General features: G+C 40.4%; 1 protein-coding gene across 2 annotated transcripts; it reads right to left on the bottom strand.

Annotated features, from left to right (window-relative positions):
• Positions 1-9,441: 9,441 nt before the first annotated feature.
• Positions 9,442-11,447, bottom strand: nupr1b (nuclear protein 1b). 2 transcript variants are annotated; one of them, XM_079644198.1, is made up of 3 exons: positions 11,236-11,447; positions 11,000-11,135; positions 9,442-9,781 (listed from the first exon to the last, which is right to left on the bottom strand). In XM_079644198.1, exons 1-2 carry the CDS (start codon positions 11,330-11,332, stop codon positions 11,008-11,010), a joined length of 225 nt encoding a protein of 74 aa, XP_079500324.1. In that variant the 5' UTR covers positions 11,333-11,447; the 3' UTR covers positions 9,442-9,781; positions 11,000-11,007. The 2 variants fall into 2 exon arrangements, with proteins under 2 accessions (XP_079500324.1, XP_079500323.1); XM_079644197.1 differs by having other exon boundaries at positions 9,442-9,747.
• Positions 11,448-12,612: the final 1,165 nt, after the last annotated feature.

The raw sequence follows: 12,612 nt of genomic DNA, 5'->3' as shown, positions 1-12,612 counted from the left end.
CACCCGGTGTGCTTTTCAAGAGCATAACCTCCTGCTCTGAAGACGATGTACCCGACTTGCGCTACGCGGACATCCACAGCTATCTTGTAAGCTTTCCATCAGTGTACTCAGGAGACTCCCTCAGAGCTTACAAAAGCTTGGAGGCTTACAAATGATGTCAGTCCGGCTTCGTAAACAACATTCAACTGTGGAGTCTTACATCCAAAAACTTCGGCATCATCACTGCAAGGGTAAGTATTAAATTATTCCAGTTTGATAGGCAGTGTCACGTTAGCATTGTTTGTTTATTAGCTTGTCTAGCTACGGCAGTGTCACGTTAGCATGTTTGTTTATTAGCTTGGATAGCTACTGCAGTGCGTCTGAAACTAGTTTGTATTTTTGAACGTACTCAACCAAAGTGGCTGGCGTTTTTAACCTTTATTTATCTATTTTTGAATTTCATATATAGGTTAATCACTCCCAAAGGCTTAATGAAAGTCAACTAAAGCCATGGGTGGTGGTCAGGAACGACGGTGTTGTGCTGGGAGCCCACTGCAACTGCACAGCGGGACTCGGGGAGAGCTGCTCTCCCCGAGTCCCGAGGAATATTTTCAACACGGGTTTGTTTACCACTAGCTTGCTACAAGCTAACTGGCTAGGCTGCACCAGAGCCACACTTGTTGAGTTAAAAAGGGACATCACAGAGTCCGTTAGCTATAATAACTGGGTGCTAGATTCTACTTCGGTAAAAATTAAACTGACCAGAAACTTTTTGTAGCATTGTACTGTATTCCTTCACCCACCTGATATGAAGTGATCACTGCATAAGCGAAAGCAAACGGCCGGGGGGTCCCATCTTTCAGTCTTGTTCAGACGGCTCCTGGCTCTTTTAATCGCTGCGATCCACTTTTCCCTCCTCTCCGCGTCTTTTGGAATGCGATAATAAGATACACCTTTCTTCTTCCCACGCCTATTTGTGCAACCTGGTGCACAGCAGTTATCCACCATCCTCGACAGTCTGCCAGTGCCTGCCAATGAATTTACTGACGCGATTACTGCCAAAATGGCTGCCCCCTTCGTTTCTCGTCACGTGACCAGCATATGTGACATCATCCGCAGGAGCTCTATAGGGAAAAATCCCACAATCCTGTCATAGACTGGATTTTTATCCCTAAATCCCGAACGCCAATTGCCGGACCTTGGTGGCAAAATCTTTTACGAGCTCTTTGAAATCAAGTGACAGAGCCAGCTTGCTTTCAATCGATAACATTGCAAGGCTGTTCAACCTCTCTTGCGACATGGTAGATCTTAAATAGCTCTTGATAAGTTTCAACTTACTAAAGGATCTTTCACCACCAGCTACGGTAACTGGGAGCGTCAAGAAAATTCTGAGGGCAATGCAAACGCCTCAAAAAATGCTCTGGAGTTCCATCTTGTATATTGCATTCAGTAGATCAAGAGAGCTACAATCAGGGGGGAAAGTGGCAGAAAATATTTTATTGAGATGCCTTATCTCACTCTCAAACTGATCTGTGAGATCCTGTGAGTATTTCTCCCTCAGGGGCTGACACACAGAAGCCATGACACTGTCACTCAACTTCCCAATTTTAAGTATGGCAGCAAATTCTTCAACAATATTTGCTGTTGTTTGGAACCGAGTGTCCAAGTCACTTATAATCTGGTCCATGGCAGTGAGAAACACAGTGTTACGGAATGTTGTTTCTGGCCTATCCTCCTGACCTGTTCCTTCAGCAGTTTCATCATGAAACCTCTTCCTCCTCCTCTCACGGCAAAGTTCTTTTTTGAAATGAGATGGAACCTCCATTTCCTTAGCTACCATTGATGCCTCAGACAGAATAGCATCCCATCCATTTCTGAGAGTCTGCATCTCATCTCTTAGTGCAGCAACATTACCTGCCTCCACCTCTATTGAGATGTTCCCTGACTGGAGTATCACATTTCTGTCATCAATAGATTGCAATACTTTCACCCAAATGGTGAGAAGGACAATGGCATCAAATGACATGAGGTAGTTCCTCAGACCAACAGCTTCAGATCTGGCCTCACCTGTGAGACTGCATGAGCTCAGTATGGTAGCAAGGGCTTCAATGACACCAGGTAGGTGCTTTGCTACAGGTTTCACAGCATCAATTATCGCACTCCAGCGAGTGTCAGATAGCCTATGTACAGAGCAACCTGTTTTCTTTTTGTATATAGACCAACGAGATGGACTGGCACTTACAAATGTGTAGAGGCGGTTAATGTAACCAAAAAAGTTGGACACTTCAGGGCTCGATTCTGAAGCATGCACGCATACCAGATTCAACGTGTGGGAGGCACAAGGTGAGAAAGTAGCAAGATTATTCTTTTCAGTATTTGGGCTTGGATTCCCTTGATTTTCCCTGAATATTCGCCCCATTATCATACCCTTGCCCTCTGCAATCACTAATGTCTATCCCTAGATCCAGAAGCACACTCTCCATCATGCCTGCCATTTCACATCCGGTTTTTCCGTTGAAATCTTTGAATTCAATAAATCTTTCAGTGATCTCCCATTCGCCTGTGTCTTCATTATAATGTACATATCTTATGAGCACAACATTTTGCTCGGTGTGGGAAATGTCAGGCGTTGCATTGTAAATGATTCCATAGTACAGGACTGTCTCAGAAAATTAGAATATTGTGATAAAGTTCTTTATTTTCTGTAATGCAATTAAAAAAACAAAAATGTCATACATTCTGGATTCATTACAAATCAACTGAAATATTGCAAGCCTTTTATTATTTTAATATTGCTGATTATGGCATACAGCTTAAGAAAACTCAAAAATCCTATCTCAAAAAATTAGAATAGTTCCTCAGACCAATTAAAAAAAAAAGATTTATAACAGCAAAACACAATCAAACATTTGAAAATGTCCATTAATGCACTCAGTACTTGGTTGGGAATCCTTTTGCACGGATTACTGCATCAATGCGGCGTGGCATGGAGGCAATCAGCCTGTGGCATTGCTGAGGTGTTATGGATGCCCAGGATGCTTCAATAGCGGCCTTTAGCTCATTAGCATTGTTGGGTCTGGTGTCTTTCAGCTTCTTCTTCACAATACCCCACATATTCTCTATGGGGTTCAGGTCAGGGGAATTTGCAGGCCAATCGAGGACAGTAATGCCATGGTCAGTACACCAGTTACTGGTGGTTTTGGCACTGTGGGCAGGTGCCAGATCATGCTGGAAAATGAATTCCTCATCTCCATAGAGCTTTTCAGCAGACGGAAGCATGTAGTGCTCTAAAATCTCTTGGTACACAGCTGCATTTACTCTGGGCTTGATGAAACACAGTGGACCAACACCAGCAGCTGACATGGCTCCCCAAACCATCGCTGACTGTGGGAACTTCACACTGGATTTCAAGCAACTTGGATTTTGCTCCTCTCCAGCCTTTCTCCAGACTCTGGCGCCTTGACTTCCAAATGAAATACAAAACTTGCTTTCGTCTGAAAAGAGGACTTTGGACCACTGTGCAACTGTCCAGTGCTTCTTTTCCTTAGCCCAAGTCAGACGCCTCTTCCGTTGTCTTGAGTTCAGAAGTGGCTTGAACATGGGAATACGGCTATTGTAGCCCATTTCCCGGACACGTCTGTGAACAGTGACTTTTGATACCTGGACTCCAGCTTCAGTCCACTGTCTTTGAAGCTCCCCCAAATTCTGGAAGCGACTCTTCTTCACAATGCTGTTAAGGCTGCGGTCATCTCTCTTGGTTGTGCAGCGTTTCCTGCTACATTTCCCCCTTCCAACAGACTTTTTGTGGATGTGCTTTGAAACTGCACTCTGTGAACAGCTTGCTCTTTGAGAAATTTCTTTTTGTGTCTTACCCTCCTGATGGAGGGTGTCAATGACGGTCCTCTGGACAGCAGTCAGATCAGCAGTCTTCCCCATACTTGTGATTTAGTTTACTGAACCAAGCTGAGTGTTTTTCAAGGCTCAGGAAACCCTTGCAGGTGTTTCGAGTTAATTAGACGATTCAAGTGATTCGTTGAACACCCTACTAGTATACTTTTTCATGATATTCTAATATTTAGAGATAGGATATTTGAGTTTTCTTAAGCTGTATGCCATAATCAGCAATATTAAAATAATAAAAGGCTTGCAATATTTCAGTTGATTTGTAATGAATCCAGAATGTATGACATTTTTGTTTTTTTAATTGCATTACAGAAAATAAAGAACTTTATCACAATATTCTAATTTTCTGAGACAGTCCTGTATATGGCATCCTCCCTTTCCGTCAGAATGGTTTTTAAAACCTTTCCCCCACACAATTCAATAAACTCGTTCTGGATGTCTGGGCTCAGATAATGAGTTAGCTGGCTTCCTTTTTTGGATGTCCTGATTTTGTCTAAGTGGTCTTTCAAGAGTGGATCATATCGTGACAAAAGTTTGACCTGGCCGCAGCAGAGCTGCAGTCAGAGGAGACAACCACACTCCTCCGCATCGAGACTGCAAATGAATTGCGCATGCGCCAACTGCCAAGCCGTCCTGGTTTTGAGCGGGATTTAAAGGTAAAATGTAAATGTTTCTTCACTCACTTTCACACTATAATAAATAACTGCCTTTGCTTTGCTTTGAGTCACACAGCCTCAGTCACTCAATCACCTCGTCCACTGTGTGTGTGCCTCTCTGTGACAAGCTAAACATCATGGCACAGTCTAAATTGTATTCTCAAAAATACAGAAAGGAGTGGGAATCAAACCCTGAGTATAAAGGATGGTTGAAGCCATTTACTGGAGATGACACACGGGCATACTGCCTTTATTGTAAGGGGGATTTATATGCCAAACTGTCTGACATCAAGAAGCATGTTAAAACCCAAAAACATACTTAAAAGGCAAAGCCTTCTGACAGTGCCACTCAAAGCAAGCTGCCATTATTTAAAACTAAAACAATTGACTCAGCAAAAAAGGCTGAAGCCATCATGGCTTTAGCTATGGCTGAACACTGTTCAATGATGGCATGTGATCACATTGGGGAGGCATGTAAAGCTGCTTTCTCGTACTCCACTGCTGCTAAGCACTTCAAAATGCATCGGACAAAGTGCACCGAGATGATAAATGGTGTTCTAGCACCATACTTCCTGAAAAAGTTGGTCGCAGATGTGGGTGACCAGCGTTTCAGCCTCCTCCTTGATGAGTCCACTGATGTCAGTGTTTCTAAGTACCTGGGGGTTGTGATAAGGTACTTTAGTAACACAAAACAAACAATTGTCTCAACATTTCTGGGGCTTGTTCAGTTGGAGGGAGGAGATGCCAGATCTATAGCCCAAGCTCTTGTGGCTTTCCTGGAGAAGTGTTGTCTCAAAAAAGAGAAACTCCTGGGGATAGGGACTGACAATGCCTCAGTTATGACGGGGAATAAGAATGGGGTCCATAAAGTGCTGAAGGAGGAGTATGGCATCAAAGATCTGGTTCTTATTCGCTGTGTGTGCCATTCTCTGCAACTTGCTGTAACTCATGCTTCCAATGAGACCCTCCCCCGTAGTGTGGAGTACTTGGTACGGGAGACCTATAACTGGTTTTCAGTTTCTCCAAAGCGCAGGGATGCCTATAAGGCCATATATGAGACCATCAACTGTGGGGAGCAGCCCTTACAAATAACCAAGGTGTGTGTGACACGTTGGCTCTCCATTGAACCAGCGGTTACACGCATTTTGGACCAGTGGGAGGCGCTTAAACTGCATTTTGCAGTCACCAAGTCCAGTGAACAATGTTACATGGCTGAGGTTTTACATTCCATGTATAGTGATCCTCAGAACATTTTGTACCTCACTTTTTGAAGTCGGTGCTGGGTGAGGTGCAGTTGGCGATCAAGGCTTTTGAGGGAGAGCAGGTGGATCCTTTGAAGCTACTTGACAGCTTTGTTAGCCTGATCAAGTCTGTGAGTAGCAGGGTACTGAAACCACTTGCCAATATTGATGTTCTCAAAGAGCCAATTGATGGATACATCAGTCCCTCACCGTACCTTGGTTACCTTTTTGAGTCCAAGGCAGCTGAGCTCCTTCTTGCGCTTGAGGAGAAGAACCAGGTCCGAAAGCGGTGTCTAGCCTTCACCATCTCCCTCACTCACGAGTTGAGGTTGAGACTACCAGACAATATTGAGGCATTGCAGTACATGTCCGTTTTCAATGTAGAGAAAACTCTAAACCACAGTAAGAGCCTGGGAGAAATCGAAAAAATAGCCAAGCTCCTTGGCTACTCTCCTGCAGATATAGACAAGATTGTCCAGCAGTGGCGTTCCATCCATCTGAGAAAGTGGAATGAAACAAAGAACACATAGGGCTTCTGGGTTGAGGTTTGGAAGTTCAGGGATGCAGCTGATAACAATCCATTTCACGAACTTACCATGGCTGCTGTGACTGTGCTGTCCTTGCCACACTCGAAGGCTGAAGTCGAGAGACTATTCAGCCAGATGAGTGTGGTAAAAGCAAACTCAGAAACCGGATGTCCTTGCAGACCCTGAACTCCATCCTTTATGTCCGATATGGTCTGAAGCTGTCTGGTGATGCTTGCTATGAGCACAAGCTGCCTGATGACGTTTTGCATCTTTTTGGCACATCATCTGCTTACTCATTTAAGTCAGCTCCCTCAGTTGCTGAACCTGCCATATAAAGCCTTGACCAAAATGATGACATGCTCTTTCTGTGAGCCAGCACAGTGTGAGTGGAGGGGGGTCGGAAAAAAAACAACAACAAATGTTCAAGTTTTAGCGTGTTGTAGGCTCCTAAGTGGAGCATATGGTTAGTAAACCCCAAAGAAAACTCTTTTAAAAAATGTAAAAAACGTTATAGTAATGGCAAAAAATGTCATGTTTTTCTCTGACTTGTTGTAGGCACCTAAGTGGGGCATTTGGTTTGTAAACCCCAAATAAAAAATAAAAGTGTAATATATTACTTTTTTTTTAAAGTAATATGTAATATATTACTTTTTTTTAGTAACAACCCCATCTCTGTTTATATTAACAAAACTTGTTGTAATGATCATAGTTAGTTACTACGAGTGATTATTTGTTTATGACGTGGTATCTGAACGTGATGGATGTTGATTGATATAACGGGTCGCGATACGAACGTGAGTGTATATAATGATTCCTAATGTTATCGCGGTACAGTTGTAGGCATTGGTAGTTCTGTGTACTGCTCCTTTGAGTCTTTTGTGCCTGATATTAGGTAACCTCATATGTGTGCTAGTATGCTACTAGTCCTATGTGGGTGTAATGTTGATATTTATCTTCAGTATCCTCTTTTTCTTTCTCTTGCAGAACACCACACACACACACACACACACACACACACACACACACACACACACACACACACACACACACACACACACACACACATCCTTATACATATACAAACACACAGACATACATCTTGTGCACATATCCTTTTATTCAAATAACTACCAGAAATCCTCTTGGATTGTAAATCTTCTTTTTTAATCAGATGCACCACAGCGGCTTCTTATATTATTTCTAACCAGTCACCTGGTGACCCTCAAAAACAACTAGTAACATGCAAATGTCACACAAAAAACATTCTCTGGTTTAGATGTATAGTTAGGTTTTGATTTGAGTTGCGACTTACATTCTGAGGTGTAGAGCGTAAAGAAAGAAAGAATGCCAAGATGCATTGTGATGCATCGAGAATCGTTTTATAATTGAATCACTGCCCTTTGAATTATGATCGAATAATGAGGCCAGTGAAGATTCACAGTACTTTATTCAATAAGCTGGTAAATGTTAATCATTGTAGTAGAGATGTATACATTTGTGCGAAATCTTCAACACACACAAGTACAATTGACTAGTCTGGAATTCTGTGCAGTGATGTGTTTTAATGATATGTCTAATTTTGTTTTTTTTCCTCCCTAGCACAAACACCAAATCAGATCCTAGGGAGGTACAAATCCATCCTCAAAACACTTAGGAAAACAAAGACCATGACCAGGGCCTTCCACAAACATCGAATTGACCGGAATACTGTGGTGTCGACTTCATCAATCGGCGAGCTAGCAATTGCAGCTCACAATAATTATCAGGAGCTATACTCTCTGAAAGGCCCATTGGGGATACAGTGCTGGCCTTTGCGAAACGGTGTGAGGCTGCGATCCAAGGCGATGTACATGTCAAAGAAAAAATTTAAAGTATGAAAGCTGAAGGTGCACTGCTCCCCATTAGGAAAGGCAAACCTGTCTGAAGGCCTACTTTTAAAATTATTTTTGCCTTGTTAGTTATTGGAAAAAAAAGCCTTAAAAACATAAGCAAATCGTTTTTATTTGTTTAGTTAAAGTTAGCATATAGTTTTTATTTCTGTTGTCTTGCTGTGTATTTTGTGCATGTGTTATTGTTGGTTGTTGTAAATGTTGTTTTTTCGTGGTGATGTGTTTTACAATAATAAATTGTAGTAAATCATTAATAAAGGTTCATTTGTTTCACACTTTACAATAATGATCCCTTTTAGCATTTATAAATGTTAGTAACTCATTAATAAATGGTGATTTGTTTCACACTCTACAATAAGACTCCCTTTTACCAGTTATAAATGGTAGTAACTCATTAATAAATGATAATTTGTTTCACACTTTACAATAAGACTCCCTTTTACCAGTTATAAATGGTAGTAACTCATTCATAAATGGTAATTTGTTTCACACTTTACAATAAGACTCCCTTTTACCAGTTATAAATGGTAGTAACTCATTAATAAATGGTCATTTGTTTAACACTTTACAATAAGACTCCCTTTTACCAGTTATAAAGGGTAGTAACTCATTAATAAATTGTCATTTGTTTAACACTTTACAATAAGACTCCCTTTTAGCAGTTATAAATGATAGTAACTCATTAATAAATGTTCATTTGTTTCACACTTTACAATAAGGCTCCCTTTTGGCAGTTATAAATGGTAGTAACTCATTAATAAATGAGTTATAAGAGATGCCAAGAAACATCAAGATGGAAGGGGGGGGAATCAACTCAGTGAACACCAGATACCAAGGATGCTGGCTGATGAAGAAGATGAAGTAAGCTAGATAGCCAATATAAGGCTTAGTCATCTTGCCAAATAGTGAGCCTTTGTTGATGTGTTAGAACTGGTTTATAAATGGTTCTTAATGATTAATAAAGTGTTTACAATCTAATTAATAACCCATTTATAATCCATTTATGAATCCTTTATAAGGGTAGCCTTATAGTAAAGTGGTACCCTTTTTTGCTATGTTGCAAACTATTTTTAGAATTGATTTGTATAATATTTGCAATAATAAATATTTCATTTTCACTCTTGCCAAGTCTCCAAGGGGGGCAGAAGGGAGATGTTCAAGATATTTTAAAATGCATTGAAAACATTGAAATTAGTGTTTATTTTCATGACATTATTGCACTACTTGAAAGAGGAAAAACAACAAGTCATTTAGGAAAAGTTTTAATTGTAAAAAACTGTTAAAAAAATCCATTGAAAACAACAGAAGTCACCCCCACCATCACATGTGCATCATTGTGGTCTGCACATGGAGCGGCTGCCCCTCCACCTCGTGGGGGAGAGCAGCTGCAGTGAGCAGGGAGAGCAGCTGCAGTCTGAACATCTGGAACATCTGCAGGCTCTTCTTCTTCACGTTCAGGTGAACCTTCAGGTCACTTCCTGCCGTCTCATCGTCTCGCTCTGTGGCCGCAGGGCCGTCATGGTCGGGGTCCGGGAAGAGCCGTCCGAGTGTCCTGGAGCAGAAAAAACGTCAGTCTGGTTGTGGGCCTGTAAAAACAATCATAAATGAAATGTACTGTAATGGAGTCAGTAAAACTTGCTGCAGTTATGGCCTAGGTAATTTACTTTATTATAGTCACTTTTGTATTGGTCTTGGTGATTATTATGTTTTTTTATATAGAAGAGAGGTATGGCAACAACATGTTTTATTATGTTGACACTAGGGCCATAATTAAGTACTCCAATATCAAAATGATATTCCTGATAGTGAAGATAATTGAATCACTTATGCTATCATGCAGCTAAACCGTTCTTATTGTGTTTACAATGTATTTGTTTAAACTGCTAGCATTTGCCTTTTTACCTTTCTATTGATCCAAACTGTTTAAAAGTTCCATATACCTTGTGACATTAAGAAATTAAAGGAGTCGGCAACTTAACTGAGGGCTAAGCAAACAGTCACTCTCACATAGGTTCATGGTGAACAAATAGTTAACATTTTTTAGGAGTTTTCATAAAATACAGATCAAGGTTCCTCAGACTTTAAAGAAAAAGGTTGTAAAAGAAAACTTAGTGGGTTGAGTCCTTCTTTTTGAATTCACATAAAATATAAAAAATGTTCCTGAACTGTATCAGTAACATGTAAAATAGTCCCTCTCAGTTCCGGCGTAGGGTTACATAAAAATAAACAAAGAGTTCATATTTGTCCACTTGTGAAAGGTGGAGGAAGGGCTGTTTAAGGAGGATATTCTGAAACTGACTGATGGAGTTAGTTGTTTTTCTCATAATCAAGAATCACTCCTCAAAACTTAAACTTCCTACCCACATTCTCAAATCGCAAATGCCAGACGTCATTAAGAAATGTGTTAATTTTAGATATTTTATAAGTTTTGAAAATGAAAATTACATTAAATGATCTGTCGATTAACCAGTCACAAATAACATGGGTAACCTCTAATTTTGGCATTGGATTATAAAGAAATTCACCAAAAAAAGAACACTTGTTATTTAAGAAAAGAAAAAATACGTTCTAGATAAACAACCGCCCACTTCAGAACGAACTGTTCCTTAAAGTGAGGAGTTGAACTTGGTTACAGTTCAAAAAGCCAGATTTGCTGAAGAATTGCTGATTCTGTTCAAGTATAGCACATTTAATGACTCAGCAACTTTACCAACAACAATAAAGACAGCCATTTATTTATTCGGCGTAGCCTACATTTTAACAGGATTAAACAAAAAATAAACACTGTTTTGGAACAAACTCACGTCAGTATTCACTCCTTGGCTTTCTTCTCCGTGTTTTGGAGCTTCACCACGATTTTGCGCTCGTGTCCTGAAGGGCTGTGTCTGTTGGTGTTGTCACTGGCCTCCTTCTTTGTCCTGCCTTTACGGGCTGAGCTGTCTGCAGACAAAACACATGTAAAGTTTAATATTAACACAAGAAAATAGGGAAAGGTTTCAGGTAAGGTTAAGTTAACGTGACGTACAAAAAAAGAGCTCACCTGTGTATTTATCGCTTAAATTGTAATATTCATATTCGTCGTAGTTCTCTTCCTCAAAGGTGGAGGGCTTCAGGTTGTTCACGTCAACGTGACTCATGTTTGTTTCTCTGGGAGAGAAAGAAAGTTTGTCAAACTGTAGAAAAACAAGAATGTAAAAGCTTTCCAAACTCAGACTTGATGTGGCAGAGTGCAGCTGTTCCTACAGAGGCTGTCTCTGGGACTTTTATACCGGACTCATGCAGCTCCTCCCCCGCAGGTTTCATCTTTCTGATGCAGAAATGTTGCATCAGATTATAAACTCAGACTCAGGAAAACATGGAGTTTATGATTTCCCTCATTTGTAAGGAAGAACACTGTTTATTAGATGAAGGTCTGTGCATCCATATTATCCAGCGGCTTCATTATTATCACACACATTACAGTCAACTGTTGCACTCATGGTCATCTTTTATGATTTAAACATATGTTATGGCATGATTGTTTTACAACAGAGACTGATGCCTTGATTTGTTTACTGTGATTCACAGCAAACAAATGCTAAAACTATACAAACCCTTTGCATAAATTGGACGTAGACCTACAAAAGTTTGAAAAAAACCAGATCAGACAGCACAAGGTCTATACAATGTGTTTTCCAGGAACAAGAACCATCTGGGGAATAACTGTTATGTGTTGTTGTTGTTGTTCGGTTCACACACACTGAGGATAAAATAACTGAAATGAGCTAGAGCATTTTCCAACATGATTCACCCACAAAATATGAAAATTAAATAAAGTACAAACGATGCGACGTGAACGATGAACGTTATGATTGTGCTTGATGATGTAATGTTCTGCTCTAAAAGAAGAAGAAAAAATGTTATCCATGTATATGAACTCTTGTTTTTTTTAATGTCCTACATTTGACTTTGACTTCATCTGAGATCAAAACTATATTATCAGCAGCTGCAGTCTTCACACTGTAGCCCTGCCCTCATTCAGTGTGTGTGTGTGTGTGTGTGTGTGTGTGTGTGTGTGTGTGTGTGTGTGTGTGTGTGTGTGTGTGTGTGTGTGTGCGTGCGTGCGTGCGTGCGTGCGTGCGTGTGTGTGTGTGTGTGTGTGTGTGTGTGTGTGTGTGTGTGTGTGTGTGTGTGTGTGTGTGTGTGTGTGATCCATGTCAAAGAACTCATGACACTTCCACCCAAAACAAACTTTGGACTGAGTTTATCATTCAGTGAAAGTACAGACAGAAAGTGTGTGTAAATACTACAGTTCTTTGCAAACAACTTTTTATTAGACACTAAAAATTAACAATCGGTACAATATAATTGTTTTAAAAATGATAATGCTCATCATTGGAACTTACTGTATGTACTGTTTGTACTGATGAGAAAACAA

Source organism: Notothenia rossii (genome assembly GCF_949606895.1).
Source record: "Notothenia rossii genome assembly, chromosome: 8".
Lineage (NCBI taxonomy): Eukaryota > Metazoa > Chordata > Actinopteri > Perciformes > Nototheniidae > Notothenia > Notothenia rossii.
The sequence above is the reverse complement of the archived record's forward strand: the minus strand, read 5'-3'. Positions and strand labels throughout refer to the sequence as shown.